The sequence below is a fragment of the Vitis vinifera genome, chromosome 17 (genome assembly GCF_030704535.1).
Source record: "Vitis vinifera cultivar Pinot Noir 40024 chromosome 17, ASM3070453v1".
Classification (NCBI taxonomy): domain Eukaryota; kingdom Viridiplantae; phylum Streptophyta; class Magnoliopsida; order Vitales; family Vitaceae; genus Vitis; species Vitis vinifera.
The window spans coordinates 6,035,735-6,056,892 of record NC_081821.1 but is presented as its reverse complement, the minus strand read 5'-3'; the positions used below and the strand labels follow the sequence as shown (position 1 = coordinate 6,056,892).

General features: G+C 33.0%; 2 protein-coding genes across 8 annotated transcripts; one reads left to right on the top strand and one right to left on the bottom strand.

Annotated features, from left to right (window-relative positions):
• Positions 1 to 2,335: 2,335 nt before the first annotated feature.
• LOC100265524 (protein SPIRAL1-like 1) lies at positions 2,336 to 8,659 on the top strand. 4 transcript variants are annotated; one of them, XM_059733914.1, is made up of 4 exons: positions 2,336 to 2,451; positions 4,576 to 4,776; positions 4,913 to 5,253; positions 8,326 to 8,659. In XM_059733914.1, the coding sequence occupies exons 2-4, from the start codon at positions 4,770 to 4,772 to the stop codon at positions 8,404 to 8,406; spliced, it is 429 nt and encodes a 142-aa protein (XP_059589897.1). In that variant the 5' UTR covers positions 2,336 to 2,451; positions 4,576 to 4,769; the 3' UTR covers positions 8,407 to 8,659. The 4 variants fall into 4 exon arrangements, with proteins under 4 accessions (XP_059589897.1, XP_059589896.1, XP_010663458.1 ...); XM_059733913.1 differs by having other exon boundaries at positions 2,374 to 2,451; positions 4,576 to 4,782; XM_010665156.3 differs by lacking the exon at positions 4,576 to 4,776 and having other exon boundaries at positions 2,381 to 2,451.
• A 3,491-nt stretch (positions 8,660 to 12,150) lies between these two features.
• Positions 12,151 to 19,625, bottom strand: LOC100251831 (uncharacterized). Of its 4 annotated transcripts, XM_010665160.3 has the most exons (12): positions 19,218 to 19,605; positions 17,969 to 18,118; positions 17,445 to 17,612; positions 17,185 to 17,337; positions 16,851 to 17,003; positions 16,063 to 16,227; positions 15,799 to 15,981; positions 14,090 to 14,276; positions 13,700 to 13,976; positions 12,993 to 13,140; positions 12,762 to 12,816; positions 12,354 to 12,465 (listed from the first exon to the last, which is right to left on the bottom strand). In XM_010665160.3, the coding sequence occupies exons 1-11, from the start codon at positions 19,402 to 19,404 to the stop codon at positions 12,809 to 12,811; spliced, it is 1,779 nt and encodes a 592-aa protein (XP_010663462.1). In that variant the 5' UTR covers positions 19,405 to 19,605; the 3' UTR covers positions 12,354 to 12,465; positions 12,762 to 12,808. The 4 variants fall into 4 exon arrangements, with proteins under 4 accessions (XP_010663460.1, XP_010663461.1, XP_059590003.1 ...); XM_010665158.3 differs by lacking the exon at positions 12,762 to 12,816 and having other exon boundaries at positions 12,151 to 12,465; positions 19,218 to 19,625; XM_010665159.3 differs by lacking the exon at positions 12,762 to 12,816 and having other exon boundaries at positions 12,151 to 12,462; positions 19,218 to 19,623.
• Between the last annotated feature and the right edge of the window lie 1,533 nt (positions 19,626 to 21,158).

Sequence of the window (21,158 nt, the reverse complement as noted above, 5' to 3'; positions counted from 1 at the left end):
TTCTCCACTTAATATTGTCAAGTTCAGAGTTGTAGTGGCATACACATGATCCATGTGTTGGCCCCAATTTTGCTTTTTTATTAAGTCTACGCTCTTAAGAAAATACTTCGATAATGTGTTGTGAAAGTTCTTCATTTATGGGTTTTTCCTCATTTACTCATCGAGTGATGTGAAACATTACAGAGTACCCCCTAGGGCATAGTGTCCTCACTAGCATACTTGTGGTGGGAAACTTGATTTTAATATCATTTTGTCAAATGATAAAAATATTGGTAATTACAAATATATCGATAATTCGATTTTATGGATATATCGGCAGATATTTTGATACAAAATATCGATTGATTTAAAATTGATCAACATTTTTGAAAATGTAAAATAAAACTCTTATAAATAAAATTAGAAGTATAATAGACATTTTAAAATTGTTTTGTTTTATAAGTTAATATATATATATATATATATAAGTGTACATTGATTATTAAATTACATCAAATATAAGTGATATTTGATTATAATATATTTAATATTAAAATTATGATATATTTAATTTAATTGTATTAAATGATATAAAATAAATAATGATAAATGTATAATTTTTTAATATTTAATTAATATATTAATGATATTAAAAACTTTTTGTTACTCAATTAAATGAATTTTTTTAATTGATTATAATTAATTTGTTGTTTAAAGTATTGTTTTAATATTCCGTGTATATGAAAACTTTTAATATATGTATATATGGTGCAAGATTATTAACAAGAGACAAATTTGCCCCAATGGTAATGTGGATGTTCCTCCGGGTAGCATGTAAATAGCTCATTTTTGAGCCTTGACTTGGTCAACACTGAGCTTTGCCTCGGTCAACGTGGGCGTTGAGCATTGATATTTCTTTAGAAAATTTCGTTTCCATATGCACTGACACACAGATGTATCGTCGAAATATCCTAATATTTTCCACCATAATTCTATCACAACCCTACTTTTCACTTGCTATTGTTCAATTCAAAGTTGTATACCAATATAACATGAAAATATATACATTAATATAATATTTTATGAAGCAAAATGTTTTGTACCAAAATATAAACAAAAACAACTTGAATGCCCTTAAACTCCCAAACGAACAACTCAAAAGGTTGTGTCGTGTGCAATGGTGGAGGAAGTGAGCATTAACACAATGAACAACTCAATGTTGTGAATGCAAGGAAATGAGCTATGAATATGAGGAATAAACACCTTCTCTAATAAATTATTTTGTGCACTTAACTTAAATAATTTTTGTATATTCTTATAATTTATTTTTCACATAGAGTCATATTGTATGTTCACTTATATTATACTTTTATCCATATTCATGTTTGATTAATCAATTTTTATAATTTGTTTAATAAAGTTCGTATGTATACGATCTTATAAATATATCATGACTTATCATCATACTTTCCCCATAGATAACCTGACATTTGAATCAATTTTTTATTTTTAAACTTGTCCTTCTCCAAATAAGTAGGCATAAAAAGTTTTTTTTTTCTTCTCTTTTTTAAAAATAAATTATAAATCGTTTTTTCACAATAAAAAGTGATTCTCTCCATCGAGTGGGAAATCACATAAAAAATGCAATTCCACAACTATATTTTTATTTTTATTTATTCTATTTTAGTTTCCTTGTACTTTTGAAGAATAAAATAAACTAAAATGAAAATCATGAGTTTGGATTAAACTGCAAATGTTAGTAACTAACCTTATAAGATAGGTGAATTTTGCAAGGCCATGAGTTTTACAAACCATTGCAATCTAATCATATGTTTAAAATCATATTTTTATTACATTAAAGTCACTAAAAATCTGTTTTGAATATGATTGAAACAAAAAAAGGTTTTTTTTTTAAATAAAAATTAGATGTTTGATAGAATTCTAAAATAATTTTTTTTTTTAAAAAAAAAATCATCTAAAATAAATCATTATTCTTTCCTCCCTTAAACTTATTAGTTCCACTCCTACTATACTATTTTAGATGGATAAAAAAGGAAATTGATTTATTTTTTAGTTGGTATATATTATATAAACTAAAATGTGATAATGGATAGTCAAAAAAAGTTGGAATGAAAACCTTTTTTTATGCAAAGGTGAGAAGCAAGCCATTCCCTCCATTGACACGTGTTTTCCATCTCATACCAACAAAAAACAAAGTTTTATTTAATTATAATAGGAAAATAAAATTAATGATAAGTTAATAATGACTCACCGCCACTCTGGCGGCTTTCAAATATTTATTTAAAACAAAAAAATTCAAAATTCAAAATTCAAAAAAAAATCTGAAGAGAGGGCCCACGCTGTCACAGACCTAGTACAATAAGAGCGAAATGTGAAGGGCGAAGAATCTCTCTAATTCTAACCTTACAGAGTCTCTAGATCAGATCAGAGCTAAGCCTTCTCGGTTCTCAGGTTGGACGATCCTTCTCTCATTTTCCACTCATTTCTTGGTGTTTGTTTCTCGAGAAAACAGAAAAGACACCGCAAGTAAATGAAGTCTCTGAGTCACACGCTTCTTGAGTGTTCGCTTGTTTTTTTATTTCTTTGTTTTTCTTCCTAATGCAAAAAACAAATCGGCGAGCCGATTGTTTGTTTTCTGATGAGTGGAGGAGATGATTTATTTGGCTCTCCTCTCTCCTTTTTTTCAGCAGTTTTCTTAGTAACCAAAGAGGTCGTTGTGGTTCAGAATTGTACTTGAAAGCTGTTCGTTTCTTTTGTGTTTCTGATCTGATATTCTTTTCAAAGGGTTTCTTGTTCTTTTGTGGCTTCTGTGAACCATTTTGAGTCTATGTCTTTTTTGTTAAACAAGTGTCTTCACGGAGAATATTTTTCGTAGTAACATTGTTGTTGTGTTTGATATTGTACGATTTGAGTTTAGGGTTTCAATCATGTATGTTATATATTTTTGTTGGATATTCTTATTTTCTGCACTCCCAAGGATGGAAATTCGAGAATGAAATATCTAATTTGTTTGCTTTTCCTAGCTTTTTCTTCAACCACTAAAAAAAGAGTTCTAGTTGTGTTTGCTGCATATTAAGAATTTTAGGTTTTTATATTTGTAATAATTGTTTCGATTGTGCTTTTATAAGAGTTCGTAGGTCAAAATGTGATTAAAGGGCTTCTTATTTGTAAGGGTGCTGCTTTAATTCTTACTCTACAAATGGTTGCGAAGGCTGAAATCTGTCTATTATCTATATATGTCAGTTGGAGTAATCTGCATCTTCTCTAATTTTAGGGGCAATATATTCCATTTTTTATTTTATTAATTTCCATGAAGACAAAAGTGTTAAATTATTAGGATTTTTTTTTTCTCATTTATAATGCGTGCCTTTTCCTGTCAAGATATAGGTGAAGTTAGTAGGATCTTTTCGTGTGTGTAGTTTCTCAATTGAAAGTTTCTGTTTGGAGTGAGGCTCACTGCCCTTTATTTGTGACAAGTCTCCTCAACCTCCCTAGTGACCATACCACATGCTATTCCCCTTTGTTCTATTTTTACTGATTCATGAATAGTATTCTTATTTTCTTTTTGCCAACACAATAGTGACACAAATTGGCCATATATATATATATATATTTTATTTTATTTTATTCTTTTTTTCAAATTGCTTGTTGCAATAGTTTTGACAAAATCAACTAGGACGATTATCTCAAGTCTCATTGTGGTAGTTTTGTAAAATCAAATTAGGACTAGCCAACTATCCGGTGTATATTGGGTTAGAGCTGAGACCCATTGGGTCATTTAGATGTCAACTTCCAATGAAAATGAATTATGATCTAGTTTTCAGTGTTACATAATGCTCACGGATATTTGTATTTGCCCAGCTAGCATGGCAGAAATGTTTAAATATGGTCATACTCACCCACCTAGAATGGCAGAAATGTTTAAATATGGTCATACTCACCCACCTAGATTGTGACTTTTTTTATTTCTTCTTCCAGTATCTCTCTCTTTTTCATACTCAGCTGGAATCTTGAAACCAAATTCTGTAAGTATAGGATTCTAGGATTTTAAAGTTGAATATATTCTTGAACTTGGATGTCTGTAGCTTGAAATCCTGTCCTTGTCATTCTTCCAGTGCTTGCCCTGTTTTATATCCTCAATAGGTTTATGTTAATGACAATCATGTACACTGGGAGATTGTTTCATATTGTATCATTTCATCACAATTTAAAACTCACTCACCTACCACTGGAGATTGATTGTATGTCAAGGACTGTTTATTTACAGGGGAATGTGCTGGACGGAGGCAAATTATTTGAATAAATCCAGGAATAGATCTGGTCAGAGAAACATATTAGGCTGATATGGTCCAATGCTACTTGCCTAACTTAATTTTTAGTTGTTTTCTTATTTTTATATTAAAAACTGAAGAAAGAGTAAGACTTGCAGATGTCACTTTTGCAAAGTGCAACGATGTATGATCCCAAATGACATTAATTTATTCCACAATGCCATGCATCTATTGATGAGTTGTATAATCAGAATTCAATATGATACATGAACCTAATTATCAGGTTTTGATGTTTTCATGAAAGGGAATTATGATAAGGCCCATAAGTTCCAAATAGAAACTTCAAATCACGTAAGTCTGCTGCCTTTGCCAAACAGATTATTTTCCAAACAGTACTCTCCAGTGGGATGGCTAGTTTATCAGTTTTGCCTAAGAATCTTGATGCAAGAAATTTGTTGCCCTGGACATCATGCACAGGGAATGATCTGTTAGCGTGACATGACAGGTTCATGTGAGATGGCTTTTTTATGATTTTTCATTTGTGTTGCACTCATCAGTGGTTTGACGTTTGTTTCTGCTTATTATGTGTTGAACTTGCATTGTTTTGATCTTATTTTCTGGGGAATGTGTATGTGCTTCAGGGTTTCTTGTAAAAGAAAGGTTCAAATTAGAAATCATGGGTCGTGGAGTCAGCAGTGGTGGGGGACAAAGTTCTCTGGGCTACCTTTTTGGAAGTGGAGAGGCTCCAAAACCTGCCACAAATAATGCTGAAGCTCCTCAAAATCAGGGACAGGTTGGAAGTAGTGGACCTTCTCAGATGTCTACTGCAGTTGCACCACCAGCGGTTGCACCACCAGCAGTTGCACCACCAGCGGGTGCACCACCAGCGGTTATTAATAAGCAGATTCCAGCGGGCGTCCAGGGTAACACTACAAACAACTATTTTCGAGCTGATGGCCAGAACACCGGCAACTTTATTACGGTATGATCTTTATCAGAATTATCTTTGGCTGAATGTTAGTATGTTTCATATCATATATCACTGAAAATATCATAAATTTATGTGGTTTTTTCAATCATGTAGTTGTGCTGACTTCATACTTTACGTGTTTAGTCTCAAGTGATTATGCCAATCATTTGTTCCAATGTAGAATGTGTTTTATTTTATTTACAATTATAGGAAGCCTTGAGATAAATTGTCTTTAAAAAAATGAAAGGAAAAAAAGAAGAAGAAGAAGAGTTGGAAGCCTTTTCATCAGGCTTCTATCACCATGAAGCTTTTACAAGGACCAGAATTTAAAACGGATGATTATATTGAGAAGTTCAACATGGACAATTGCTTGTTAGCTGAAAAACTTAATCGCATTATCTTTTGCTTGTGGTCATGAACAAAGTTTGTTTATTAGAGGGGTTATTCATAGTTTTGTTGCATTTAAACTGACATCTGGATGTTTTCACTCGACCTGCTTTTCATGAATAATACGATTTGTCACAAGAAGAGAGTGCATGGGCTATGATGTACATGGAGAAGAAAAACTTGCTAGATAGCATTTTATGAATGTCAAGAAAACCCACATGGTAGAAGATAAGCCCATTGCCTCATGTCCGGTTCACAAAAATAGGACTTCATTAGAAGTTGGCTTCAGTTTCATCTGTGGAAGCTGTTATTCTTGGAAATTCTTTCATTTCTTTGCTATACCTTGCCTCAAATACCATGAACAAAACCCTATACCATGCTTTTCTCCTTATCATCATCTTTAGCATGCCACTAGCAACCCACAGGATCGCCCAGCTAATCCCAAATAGGGAGAAGTGGAGAATACAAATGCCTAAATATCTGAAACTATGTTGTAACAGACAGGCAATCCACCTGGTCTACCTCCTTCTCATGCACAATTCAACAGTTAGGAATGAAATAATAGTGACTTATCAAATGATCTGCAGTCCATGTGCAAAATGCCAACTTCAAAGAAATATCTGGATTCAAGATCTTTCTGGACAGCTAATTTTCTATCTCCACCAGGAGCCAAATTTTAAAAGAACATTTTCAATGAAAAGATCTCTCCTGCCTTTATATATACCAACATTGAAAGATACCTCTCCTCTCTTAGATCCGCTGAACAAAGCTTTTAAGAAGATCGGGATGCTATCAAACTTCCACCAATATAAATATCTAATAAAGTCTACATTTCATCAACTCACATCCATGGCCCAAGCAGGCATCTTGGCTTTTTCATCCTTTCTACTTACTGCAGTCCCTGAAATATTGGAGAATTCCACCATCAGAGGAATGTCCTCCCATTAAACATTTAAAACTTTGCCCTCTTTACTATCTCCCATTTTAAACTGAATAAATTCTGGATCATCCAATAATGGACTTCCAAACAGCCTCCCATCTGAACCTCTTACCTGATAATTGTGCCATTTATCAAGAGCCAAGCCATGTTTTCAAGCTACCGCATCCTTCTACAAGCCCTCCCTATCTGCAACAAAATCTCTGTAACTATTCCCTCATAACAAGCTTTAACCATTCCCTCATAACAAGCTTTATTCATCATTGGGCTGCTCCTCTGACCTTGGCTTTCAGCTAGGGAGTGGGGGGTGTGTTCTTTCTTGTAATTCTTTTTCCACTGCTTTGGTGGTTTTTATTCAATACTTTTACTTATCAAAAAAAAAAAAAAAAAATCTTAACCCTAGGCTACCACAATATGTTATTCAGAAAGCAATTCACTTCCACACCCCTGGATGGTATTTTTTGAAGGGTAGGTTTTCTTCCATCCACTCAGCCTTTTGTCTGCTCTCTCAATCATCACCAGACCACTTTGGCATTGCTTGCAGTATTCAATTGAAATTCTTAATTAAAAGATAGAAGGCTGTTTGTGCCACCATCAAAATTTCCTGTAAGCTCTAACCACCCATGCACTGATCCTACCAGAATTAGCTTGCTTTTGTTCAAATTTGCTGTTGAAGCTAGCAAAATATCCCTTAATAATTGTTAAAGATGCACTTTATGTGCACCTGGCCCAGGGCTCAATGACTCCCTAGATATAGGGCCTTGTCTATTTTCTGTTTTTTTTTTTTTTTTTTGGATTCAGTTTTGATAACATTTTATAAAATTGACATGCACCCTAAGTTGCATCTTCACTCAGGCGTGTGTCTTGGGTTATGTCTAAGCTTTAGGAGACTTTTGCGCCCTACATGCACCTTGCGCCATTCAAACTATACCCTCAAATATCTCAGTTGATCCTCACTGGTCCATGATAAAATGGGTTCATCATGTTTTTCTCAAATTTTAAAATTTTTAATTTTTTTTGCCACTGTTAGGACTCGAACAAGGAGCCTTCCACATCCCTACTCCAACCCCTTTGTCACTTGAGCTCGGCAAAAATCATATCATCATTCTAAAGCAAATGAGAAATAAAGGGGAATGAGGATGGCCTTTTACTAGTCTTAGAGCTTTGTAGAAAACTTCAAAGACCCCATTCACCTTGTCGAAAATTATTTCACTTCCTGGAGGGTCATTCAGTTCAAAGGAATCCACATCATGTATCATGGTAGCCAGTGAAATTCATGCTAGAACAAGGGAACTTTGTCATTAATGATCTGTTTTGACCTAAAGAGGAGCAATATCTTGAAGGTAATGAATGATATGGGAAGGCACCTTTAGGCCTCTGTCAGAAAAGCCTCCAAGATTGTCCATATCCATTGAACCCATTTGTATCAATATAATGCCGGGCAAATCTTGAAAAAGCTTACTTGAATCAGGCTTAGTCTTTTCTTAGAACTTATAACCTTGACCATGGGACCATTAACAAATTCTTCAAATAAAGAAATCACACAGGGAATACATTGCTTCTTTCTCCTCCCCTTTCAGGCTGCTAAACTGCAAGCCATTTGGCTTTAATATTTGTATTTTGCTTTAAAGGGTTGGTTTGCTGACTTGGTATTTACCTGGGTGGTGGTGGTTGATACTGTTATATTTATTTAATCTATTTTTTCCTTGAATCTTGTTGCATGAACATTGATTATTTTTGAACTTTCTCTCTGTGGACAGGATCGGCCTTCAACAAAGGTCCATGCGGCGCCTGGCGGTGGGTCTTCCCTAGGTTACCTGTTTGGGGATGGCAGCAACTGAGGCCTCCAGGCTTCAATAGTTCCCTGTTTGCCTAGGGCCCTTTGCAGTTGGGGTTTGAACAATAGTTCTCTCTTTTGGACATTGCAGATGTTTGATTAGTCCTTTTGTAATATGGTACTTTCTTCAGTAGGGTTTTGCTCTACAATGGAACTTGTCAAGTTAGAATGTGTGGTCGCCTCACCACCCAACTCGGTTTACTGTCAGTTGAACGAAGTTGTTTTGTCAATTGAACAATGTTCTTTTGTCGGCCCTATCCACTTCATGTTTTTGTGTTTTTTTTCAGGTTATTGTATCATAACTTCTGGTTGTATGCATATTATTGGCTCGTTAGGAGTGGAGAACAACATCGTTGCTCTTTGGTTCCTCGTAGACAAGGATATTGGGAAACAGAGAGAGAATCGAGGCATGTGATCTTGCAGTCTTGGAAATAAACATAAACCACGAGAAGATCGTGATTTGGGGCCTAGAGGCCTATTTTAGGTAAGAGATAAGAGAAATACATATAGGGTGTAGGCTTCGCCTTTCGGGAGATAGGAGAATTGTGTTTTCACTCCAGTTAGGTTGAATAATTGAGTTAAGGTACTTTTATCACCTATAATTAAATTCAAAATCTAAGGAAAGAATAAAAATTGAGAGTAAGAATATTGTCTTTAAAAAATTCCTAAAATACCTTTAACTATCAAATGAAAAAGTTATTAGCCACTCCTACTTTTCTCTTTTCTTTCATTGACTTTTTCACACTTCTCTCACTTATTTATTAATGGGATCAAGTTAAATGATTTACCAATTATTTTTCTCCAATAAATTGAACATGAAAGATAAATAGTTAAAAATTATTATTGTCAAATGCATTTTTAAAGTAAATAATTTTTAAATACCTTATCAAATATTATTCTTTTTTTCAAACTTACATAATATATAGTAAATAGTATTATTCATTTCAAACTTGCATTATTTCTTATATATATTAAACAATTTTTAAACATCTCATAAAATATTAGTATTCTTTATTTGTTTTAACTTGTAAATTAGACATCATTAAATTTTTTTTTCAAACTTATAAAATATATAATAAATATTTTTTAAATACCTTAGTAAATATATATATTTTTTGTTTCTTACTTACAAAATAATAAATATGTTGTATATTATTTCTCATTGGTCTTAAAGACATAGTTTGGTAAAAAAAAGAAGAAAAACTATCGATAATTGTTCTAATGTCAAACTCAAGTTGATTAAAAATCATACAAAACCTATTATGAATCTTGTGTACCCTTGTACACTTGACACATTTTTCCTGTATAATTAGTGTAATATTATACACTGGTGCAAATTTCATTTCCCTCCTAAGTTATATGTCCATGTAAGTGTGTTCAGCATGTTTTTAATCATTTGATTGAGAAAATTGTGGATGACTTATGGTTAAATTTTTTTCCCCCCGACATCATTATTGGGGAAAACATTAGAATTTCCATATGGAATTAAATAAAGTGTACGACATGGATGTATAATTCTTGGATGACAAAAAAAATAAAGGAGTAATTCATAATCGATTGAAAATTTTCACAAATGCTAGCCTTGTACATCCTTGTACACTTAGTATATTTCTCTTGTACAATTAGTGTAATACCCTTGTACAGTTAAAATGTAACACCCTTGTATAATGGCACAAATTTCATATCCCTCCTAAATTATGTATCCATGTAGGTGTGTTAACCATGTTTCTAATTGTTTGGTTGAGAAAATATTGGATGACTCGGGTCAATTTTTTTTCCCTAAACATCATTACTAGGGAAAGTATTGAAATTTTTATGTGAGAGTTAAATAAAGTGTATAACATGAGTGTACAATATGTTGGCAACAAGGAAAGTAAAATGGAGTGATTCATAATCCATTGAAATCTTTCACAAAAGGTAGCCTTATACACTCTTGTACACTTAGTACATTTTCATTGTATCAGTTAATGTAATACCCTTGTACAGTGACACAAATTTCATATCTCTTTAAGTTATGTATTCATGTAGGTGTGTTAATAATATTTTCAATGGTTTGGTTGAGAAAATGGTGGATGACTTAGGGTCAAATTTTTTTCTCCAAACATTATTACTGTAGAAAGTATTGAAATTTCCATGTGGAAGTTAAATAAAGCGTATGACTTAGGGTTAAACTCTTTTGAGTCTTTTTATTATTTTCATATGAAAAAATAGTATTAAACAAGGTTTTAATTTTCATTTTTAAAAATAGTTTTCATTTTTTTATTAAACATATTTTCTAAAAGAGACCATATAGAAAATAAAAATTATTTTTAAAAATAATAAAAAATAAAAACTAGAAAAATATTTTTAAACCAAACTTAAACACAATCTATATAATTTTGAACTTATTTTTTTTATATATAAAATGAGTAAATATACCTTTTAACCCTTTTATTTAAGAAAAATTCAATGTCTACTATATATAGTTATAATTCACTTCTAAAATTAAATCATACGAAAACATTTTAATCGTATATTTAAAATAAAAACTCTTTATCCATCCTATTTCTCTCTTTTACTTTTTTTATTTTATTTTGATAAATTTTCAATTAATTCAAATCATTAAAAAAAATCATTATTAAACAAATTTACAACATTTCATATAACTTATTACTAAAAGTCATATTAAAAAAGTTATTAAAATAAGAAACAAAGAATTTTTTTTTAAAAAAAAAAATTGAACTTTTTTTTTATAATAGGAAAAAGAAAATTTTAAAATACTTTTTAGTATAAAAGAAAATAAAATAGTGAATATATTTATTTTAAATAGTGTTTTAATCATTAAATTATTTACTTTTAAAATATACAAGATAATTTTTATTTATTTAAATTAACATTTTTTAGAAAGTATTTTTCAAAATAATTTTTAAATCATCAATATAATTTTTTGGTTTATTTATAATTTAAAAATATAAACTAATGTTGATTTTTCAATTATTTATAAAAAAAGTTTAAAAAAACCAATGAAAAATAAAAAAAATGGTTAAAGAAGAGAAAATGTGTTAATAGTGACATGTAAAAAGTGGTAGAATAAAGACAAAAATGAGTTAAAAGGATATTTATGTTCATTATCATCTCATATTCTTGTAATCAATTATGAGTGATATAAGGACTTTACCTCAATTATCCATTGTGGGGTGAAAACACAATTCTCCCCTAGAAATAAGAGAAAAGGTGGTGATTGGAATAACATATGAAGACATAGGGTTTTGGCTGGAAGCCTGGAAATGATTTATATCAAAAACCCTGACCCGACCCGACCCGACAAATCCCACCATTACCATCTATTAGACAATGAGACCCAGATTTCTACAACAGTTTCCCCAGTCCAGAGGCAGGTTTTGGAGTAGATTTAAGTTTGAAATTTTTTGCGCTTTCCTCAGCTTTTGTTGACAAACTCCTCTAGAAGATGAGAAGCCCCCCAAAAAGAAGAAAATTTTCTTCCTTGAGCTACATTCCCATGTTTACATGAACACAACAAACTTCACTAAGGATGATGATTGAAAAATACATAAAAAATATACGGCTGTTCCCCATTTTTCTTTTCCCTTTGGCCCTTTTTGAATCCATTCTTTAGCCTACCAGAATGCTGCCACAGCCCAAGGGTCCATCACTGTCTAAACAGATGATTCCTTGGCAGCATAAACCAGACAATTGGAGGAGCAGGTGGGTGCGAATTCAGAACATATAGACTTGAAGAGGCCGAGTCTGAAGCAGTAAATAGAATAAACTTTGCGATACCTTTTTAAGACAAAAACTACTACATACAACTGCGGTCTATCAATGATAAATTTAAAAAGTATCGAGTCAGTGGCAGATTGTGTCAGTTCCGGGGGCAGATTTCTGTATATCACCTGTCAATGCATCTATGACCATCTATGACCATCTTGAAATGATGAATGTACAAATGGCCGACGGCTGGTATCTTCGAGTTATGTTAAGAAGTTAACCAAAAAGGATTTGTTCACCGCCATGATTCAAAATGATTTTGCCTTCTCTTCAGTGGTTGGTGCCCCATGGTCTCCTATCACAAAAGATAGAACGACAATTAGTACCAAGTAAATAGGAAAACTGATCAAACTGGATCGATCTAGAAGCCAAGTGAAATCAAACATTCAACTTCGTTTTGTGTATAGGGTTCAGATTTCTCATAGGATAGTTAGACTCCTGTGTCTGATTCCATATTGCACAACAAATTTCAAGACCAAAATGCTCAGGAAATGAAGTTGAATATTTGAGTTCCATGTGCCACATGATTGTCAACACATCATTTGGCCATCTTTTGGATTGGATACAACAGCCTGCAAATTTCGAACCAACCAAAGCAACTCCCCAAACAACTCATTTCTGAATGACTCCCTGAATAGCTAGAAACCTAAAGAAGAATATCAACAATCAGGTTTGAACCATAGAGGGTGCTATTTGGGAGCTATATAATAAAATACAAGAGGCAGCTCATCAGTTGAATGGTTTATGCTGACAATATCGCAATAAGTATGCATATGCATTGCATGGAGAAATGCAAGTGCCATTACCAGCCACAGTTCATACCTTCTTTTGGGGGCAAAGAAATGCATTCCTTTGCGGCGGTGGATGTAATCTCTGCTGGAGACTCAGTGCTTTGGTTCAGTGCATCATTTGTCCTTCCATATTCCAATTTCAGGATTGACTGCATCAACACCGATGAGTTTCCAGTAACCTGCTAAAAATCAAAACAGAAAATGTGATCTTTGATAAAATATGCCTCACCAGGTTGATCCTGAAGCCTGCATATGCTACCAGCTTAAAGTGGGTCTAAAAAGCTGCATCAAGTCATGTGAATGTTATGATGAACAATGATGATGATCATGAAAAATTTAGTACCCTCTGGAGCACAGAGGGATGGATGCTTAACCGGTCACTCACTGATGTGTGGCAAAAACTACCACTGACTTGGATAGATGTGATGATATTTTTGCAACTTGTCATGCAAAAGGTAATCAGATGAGCAACTAAAAAAAGGCAGAAGGTTACATTTGATGATTTATACCATTGCTTCTAACTGGGCACCAATTACAAGAGATGAAATTTCAAGTCATCTACATGATGCCAACTTGGTCTTAGCTACAAAATTTTGCCAATCCATGATCCATGATGTTTCGACATTTGACATGCTAATATAATTTTAATGCTACCTTAAAAGGGGAAAAAGGTTTACACTGCCAGAAGAAAGGTCATAAGGCTTCCTCCGTTCAAAGATATGGGAAAGAAGATTTGACCTTTTGAGGGTGAGAATCACCAGTAGGTTCTGGATTCTCTGAAACAGCAGCAGCAGCAGCTTCTGTCTGGGCCTGAGAATCATTAGGGGTTGCTAAATTATTCAAACCAGCAGCCGCGGCTTCTGTTTGGCGTTCACATGATATGGACTCCTTTCCTATGGCAACATCAGCCTGTCTGTGCTCAATTTCATCCTGCTTGAAGGGTCTAGCATTTTTTGGTTTTCTCTTCTGACTGTCATTCAACTTAATACCACCAACTTCTCCAGCTGCTCTCTTCCTGATATAAGAAAGGAAGTAATAACTACTTAGATGAAGAATAATGGGGTCATGGTGATTGATACTGGATCAAACTAAAAAAATAAGGCAAATACAAAACAACCATATTCTCACCTACTGGAATTATACTTAGCCATGTTTGAATTGCTTGGCTTGTTGGAAAATAATATTCCACGCAAAGGCTTTCCATCTATAATAGTTTCAATAGTAAATCCATCAGGGAAGCTTTCGGTAATGTTCGCTTGAAATATCTTCTTTCCCTGAAGAATCTGGGAGCTATTAATTGGAAAATTTTGTTGGCCTGCATACAGAACAGTGTTCTTTAGGTACATAGCTGACATCCTTTTCAAAATTGAAGTTTACCAACATTAATATTATTATCCTTCTATAACAAACAAGAAGTTGGAACTATACCAGCACCTAATAAAAATCCTTGTATAATTTGGGGGCATAAGCATTAATTCGATGCAAACTAAATTTCCCAATTCCTCACACAAGTTTGATCAACAGAGCTAAGATTGGGAAAGCACTTTGACTTTTCAAAATCATTTCCAAAGTTAGCCTATGCATGCACTTGCACATTAGCTTAAGCATGCACTTGCACATGCATTGGAGGGAATACAAAAGGCTAAAACCTTGTAAGCCACTTGGACAACTACCTTGGTTCTAAACCATCCCTTTCACCACTACCAACCATTCAAAGTGCTCAAGCACACACATGCAATGGAGGAAATGCATAACACCTGAACCATCTTTAAGAAGTCTTTGCAGTTGAGACAAACCTTTTGTCTCCTAACAATAGCTACTCTATATAATATGTGAATTATTCTTCCTATTTTTTACATAAGATTGCAAAATCTACCTCCTCTTTGGAAAATATAAGATCTATCATCCTAAAATTAAAATGTGGAAAATTTAGACCTCATATATATAATTTGAGTAGTGTATTTCATTTCAGTAAACAGGTCCATCTCTCCAGATCGTTCATTCGATTTAGTGAACCATTGTCATAACAGTTGAGAAAAAACCAGGCAAGCAATAAAAAGTCTAGCAAGACTTCTCTACCATACCAATTGCAACTCAAGTTCCAAAATACGGCTCAAGTTATTTATTAAACTTAAGATCATTACTAAACTACACATAAATTTAATTAATAAAAAAGTTCATTTTTCTCTGAAACTGTTCATACAACTAATGTAACATAAATACCCCAAAAGCTCCATGATTGAAATTGTTAATTGTTGCTAGTCACTTTTATTGGCTTATCTTGGAAGAATAGGATGGATGGGCATTATCAGTTTATATAACTTTTCCCCTCGACATTTACATTAACATCAAACACAGTTCTATGTTCAAGACTCATCTTATTTATACATCGTCCCTAACAAGCAACAAAATGCAGAGAGTGGACAAAAGAAATATAAAGCCTTAGAATAAGGGGATTTTTCACTCCTTACAAAATTCCACATATTTTGACACAAAAAGGATCTGAATGGAAGAAGATTTAGTCAGCCTCAAGCAATCACGATTTCAGGTCTTCTTGAGTACAAAACTACATCAACTTTTCAGTCCCCAATGCTTAAGAATTAAAGAAACAAGCTATAGGGCTCAAAACGCAAAAGTCCGACTCGTGCACATACTAGACACTCTATCCATGACTTTGCAAAAAAATTGTTAATTGCATTGGGCAAGTTTGCAGCCACATGTCAAAAACATTTCATTTGGCATGGGGCAAGACTCATTTGTGTGTGTGTGCACCTCTTCTTTTTCTACTTTAAAAGTGGCACTTAGAAGTAAAAAGAGCAAATAAATTGGTTTTTTACTTGTTTGCCCATGACTTGCCGAAGGCCTGGATTGGCAAAGAACAGCATTCGCCCCAACTGTCAGCAGAGCTTTATCATGTCCTGGCGCAGGAAGGTATTGTTCTTGGCACTTTAGCTTCAACTGCTTCCTCATAGATAGCCTCTCTAGCTTTCGCTCATCTCGCCCATTTTCTCTCACAAGTTCTAGCATTAGATATTATATTAAATTAGAAACTTACTATTTAAGGTTTATCTGTAAAGACTAACAGAGTATAAATCATTAACCTGTGTGCAAATAGTACATATCATCGAGTGCCTCAAGAGTCTTGTTGCAGCCACCAACAAAAACGAGAACACCCCCCTTCTGTGGATCCAAAATGTCCCCAGCCACAGAAAATCTAGCAGAAGGTCCATCTCCTGTAGCCAATACCTTGGTCCATAAACCAGTATCTACATGGATGAGGAAAGGAAATTGAATATTATGATAAACAAAGAAAATGTTATCCACACAATGAGAAATAGGCAGTATTGTCAAAATCCATACTCTATAGCCCTTACAAGGAAGGAAACTTAAATGGATACAAACATATTTTAATAAGAAACCACAGATGTATGTATAAAAGGAAATAAATACAAACTAAAATAAATTTAAGACAGACAACAAGGACAGTGACTGAACATGAAACAAATCAGACATGAAAGTTTCTCAGGTAAACAATTTCAAGGGTTGTGTGACTTTCACTTAGTGGATTGCTTACAACTGCCTAAACAATAATTTCCCCCACAATGTGTTTCTCATGCTAGTGACAGTCAAAGAGTGCAGTAAACAAGGTTGTTTATGGATCCAATGAATTAATTGGATTCTCATTTTCCCTCAATAATTCAGAGAATAATCAACTTGCAATGTGGGTTGTACCATAATGCCATTAAATGTTGACCACCCACTAAGCACCTTAGGTTTCCATAAAACCAGGATTCTTTCATTACGACGTTAACTTTTGCTCTACAGGGGACAAAATCAGCCAATAATGGGATATCCACAGACACATTAAATATCATTTTATAATTCATACCAGCATCAAGCATATGAAGGTCATCATAAAGATTTTGGGCATCAGTAAATCCCCCAAAAACAAACAAGTTCTTGCCAAAAGCAACTGTTGTATGACCAGCTCGAGGTGGCAGCATCTGACCCGAAGCGTTCAGCTCCCTCCAAACAAGAGTATCTATTTAGAGTCCACAAATGCCAAGATAGCTATTAGAGAGAAGCACATGCAAGATAAAGATGCCATTTTATGCCTGCATGTCCTTTTGATGAGGAACACATGCTGCATACTCCTACTTGAATTTGTGATTTCTACAATCATACATTGGCATTTAAGATTCAAGTTTGACCAAAACTGAAACCTGCATCAAGGATGTGGACATCAGATAAATAATAGTCATATGCATCTTCACCACCAATCACAATGATTTTGTTCTTCCAAGATGAGCAAGTGTGGCTATCACGTGCAGTTGGTGGGGTACCCGATGTCTGGGCGCGTTTCCATACAAAGGTCTCTGCAAATGTAGATCATGAAAATATTAACACTTTCCTTTTCATTTAGCTATCGGCATCATTATGTTAGCGAGCCACTGACATGAGCAGCCATATGCAAGAAACTCACCAGTGTTCAATATGTATAGATCATTATAGTAAACTTCATCCGAATCGTTTGAAGATTTGCCACAGCCACCAAATATGAAAAGTCGCTTCCCAATAAGGGCTGCAGTATGACCTTCCCGTGCCTCTGGTCCTTCGCCTCTTACACTTGGAGATATCCATGTATGTGTAGCTACAAATACATTAAACACATTAGCACATCTAAAAAATGATCATGCAAGATGTTAAAGAAAAATGAATCAGAATAGTTCATTCAAGTTGATGCTACAACACATATAATCAATCAAATTCCGTTCCATTTCCTAATTATATTAATGCAAAATAAAAATGAAATTAAATGCTACTGTAGACTCGTCTAATTTCTCTGGTCAATCTACACCAATCAACATTAACATTACAATAGCTAATTGAAGAATATTAGAAAATTGCTATTCTAAGCTGAAATATTTAAATTCATGGCAATGCAGATAATAGAGGTGTGGGTGGAAGGCTGGTCAAGGGAGAAAATCGAAGATAAAACAAACTCACACGTGTCTAGAATATGCAAATCCTTGAGAGGATTCATCCCATCTGTACCCCCAAACACAAACAGATTGTCTCCAACAGTTGTACAGCTGTGACTGTCCCTTGGAGTAGGCGGGCTGCCTTTTATCATGGGCTCATTCCATGTTTTTTTAACTGTAAAACAAAAATAAGGAACAGAGGATTAAGAATCTCAAGACTATCTCCATATTAGCGCACAAGCACACCAAAGCAAACACATGCAACAACCCAACTGCAAATCCTTGAGCAAGAAAACTCTATAAAGATCTAAGCAAGAGAACATTAACAGGGAGCTTCATGGTTCTGTTTCCCAAAACCACTATTCATTTTTTTTTTAAATAAAGAGAATGAAAGAGATGGAAAACACTAATTTGAAATCTCATTTCAGAACTTCTGGTCCTGCAGAAACAGTGTCTTGGAATTTTTGCAGAAAGTAGCGGCTTCTCGAGCCTAAAAATGAGCACTTACACGTAGGAGCTTGAGATTTCTACTGTTGTACCAGAGGTCGACAAATTTTAGACATGCTTGTTTCAAAATGTCTCTGGAATCAACCATTTTGCAGAAACATTAGGAAGAAGTTTTTGCATTTTCTTCACCATCCTTTGTTTAAGAGAAACCAAAGGAATACACACACATATATAATGCATCAATTCTTAAGAACCCGTGTAAGACATTGATTCTAAACCCAAATGACTTTAGGGGGAAAAAACCATTAATGCAACAAATAAAAGCCGCGGGAATTAGAGATGAACCTAATAAAACCCTAAAAACAAGTTCACTAGCAGTCCCATAAAGATTAGTTGTCACTGATTCAAATACGCACGAGCTTCAACAAAAAATTAATCCAAATGTTAATGCCAAACAACAAAACCCACAAAATTTTAAACATAAACCTAATAAAAGCCTAAATAAACATGTTAAACAGCAGAACCAGAGAGATTAACGGGCATTGATTTAAAACCTACACGAATTTTTTGTTTAAAAAAAAAAGGAAAAGAAAACAATAATCCTAAACAACAAAATCCCATAAAAAATCACAAAAGATAACTAAGAAAAACCCTAGAAATCCAATATTTACAAAAATCATTTAACAGGATTAACCAAACAATCAAACTTAATCAAAGCACCAAACTTTATCAACAAGGAATGCAAGAGAGATTGTACAAAGCGTAGAGAGACAATAAGCAATGCGAGAGAAACCCAATAATCAGAGGAACGTTTTATGAACACCCACCAGTGTCAAAGACATGTACTTGGTTCGTCTGACAGTTATCTTTGCCATAACCCCCAAAAATATAGAGGAGTTTTCCTCCTTTAATGGCGTTGCAGGTGTGTCCCCACCTCTTCCCTGGCCCAGAAATCTCAACAGCACCCATTCCCGGAGCTTCTTCTCGCAGAAGCTGCAATCTTTCCCACCTCATTTTTCCGGGGTTTCGGGTGAGAAAATCCCAGAAAGCTGAAAATTTTTCCCGAGAAAACAAAATGAAAGACTGGAGAGACAGAGAAAGAGATAGATGTGTCTGGATTAAGGGGCTTTTTGAGAGTGTTTAAGCTCATGCAAATAGGAAAAAAAAAACAAAAACAAAAAAAACAAAAAAATAAAAGAAAAAAAAAACGGCCATTACATGTGTCATCTGAACAGTAGAGAAACCTGAAGGAGAAATAGGACCATTAGTCCCAAATCTGGTGGCCCACGAGATCATGACTAGAATGACACGTGGCATTTGATTAACGGTGTGATTTTTGTTCAAACCTCTTGATTATTTGATGACGGGTAACATTTTATTTAAAAACAAAAAAATTATTTATGAGAAATGAGATAGAGTTATTTTGGTAATTTCACATATGAAAATTGGCTGGCACCCCAATATATGCCCTGCTAATAAGTAATATTAAAATGATTATGATATTGAGTTGGTAAAAAATAAAAAATAAAATGTGTTATGTGAATTATACTAAATATATAACATAATGCCAAAAATGCATTATGGTTCAATTACCATATTATCCCTATTTTTACAATTGGAAATTTAGCCTAAATTGTTTATTTTTTTTCTTATTTTGGTTTATGGCTAAGAAACAATTAAAATAAGGCTTATTTGTTAAGGCCTTTTTATAATTAATTTTTAAAACGTTTTTCAAATTTTCAAAAAAAAGAAAAAGAAAAATATGTTTGACCACAATCAAGAAATAAAAAACGGTTTTTTAGTCTTAAAATCAGAAAATAAAGTGTTTTTAAATAAATTATTTTAGTTATTGTCAATTTTGTTTTTAAAAAAATAATTATATAATTTTTTTTTAAATGTAGAAAGATTTCAAACATACTTTTATTTTATAAAACAATTTTCAAAAATTGTTTTTGAAAACATTTTTCAAACTCACCTCACATTGATAGGCAATAAAAAAAGTGATTCTAATATTACTAGGAACAAAGAAATAGAGGTGTAAGTCAAAGTCAGAAAAATTAATTAGAATCAATAAAATTGATTTGCTCTTCAACAACTATATTCATTAAACAACTTTGATTTAATTAGATTTTTCATTGCTAAAAAGACGACTTTATTTTAATTTAAATATAAATTGATCATATCGGTTTGATTATGTATCAAAAGATTTGGTTAGAATGAGAAAGTAGAAAATTTGTAAATTATAAATTTATAATAAACATAGATAAATTTTTGTATTTTAGTAAGCAATTATTAGCATTAGTTATGAAAGGAAAGAAAAAAAAATTATAATGCATCAAATTAAACAACAAAAATACTATAAACATTAGCAAAAAAAAGTTTTGGATTTCATTAAAATTTTATTAAAAGTCCAAATCATTTTTTAAAAAAGAATTTTAAAATTGGAAAAAAAAACTCGACAGTAAATTTTTAATATTTTTTAAAATAAATTTGTTATAATAATTTTTAAAAATGTAGCATGAGTTGTGAATTAATAACTAATTGATTAAATCTAAATATCTAAACTTTCAAAATATCTCAAAATCAAAAAGGAAAATAATTTACCACTAAAGCCAATATAAAATATTTAATTGAAATAAAATTTTACCAATAATTAAATAACACATAATTTAAATATTCATACGGTGATTTGTAAAATAATAATTTTTGATAACTCGCCACAAAAAAATATATTTAATAGCATATGAAATACAAAATTATAAAAGTTT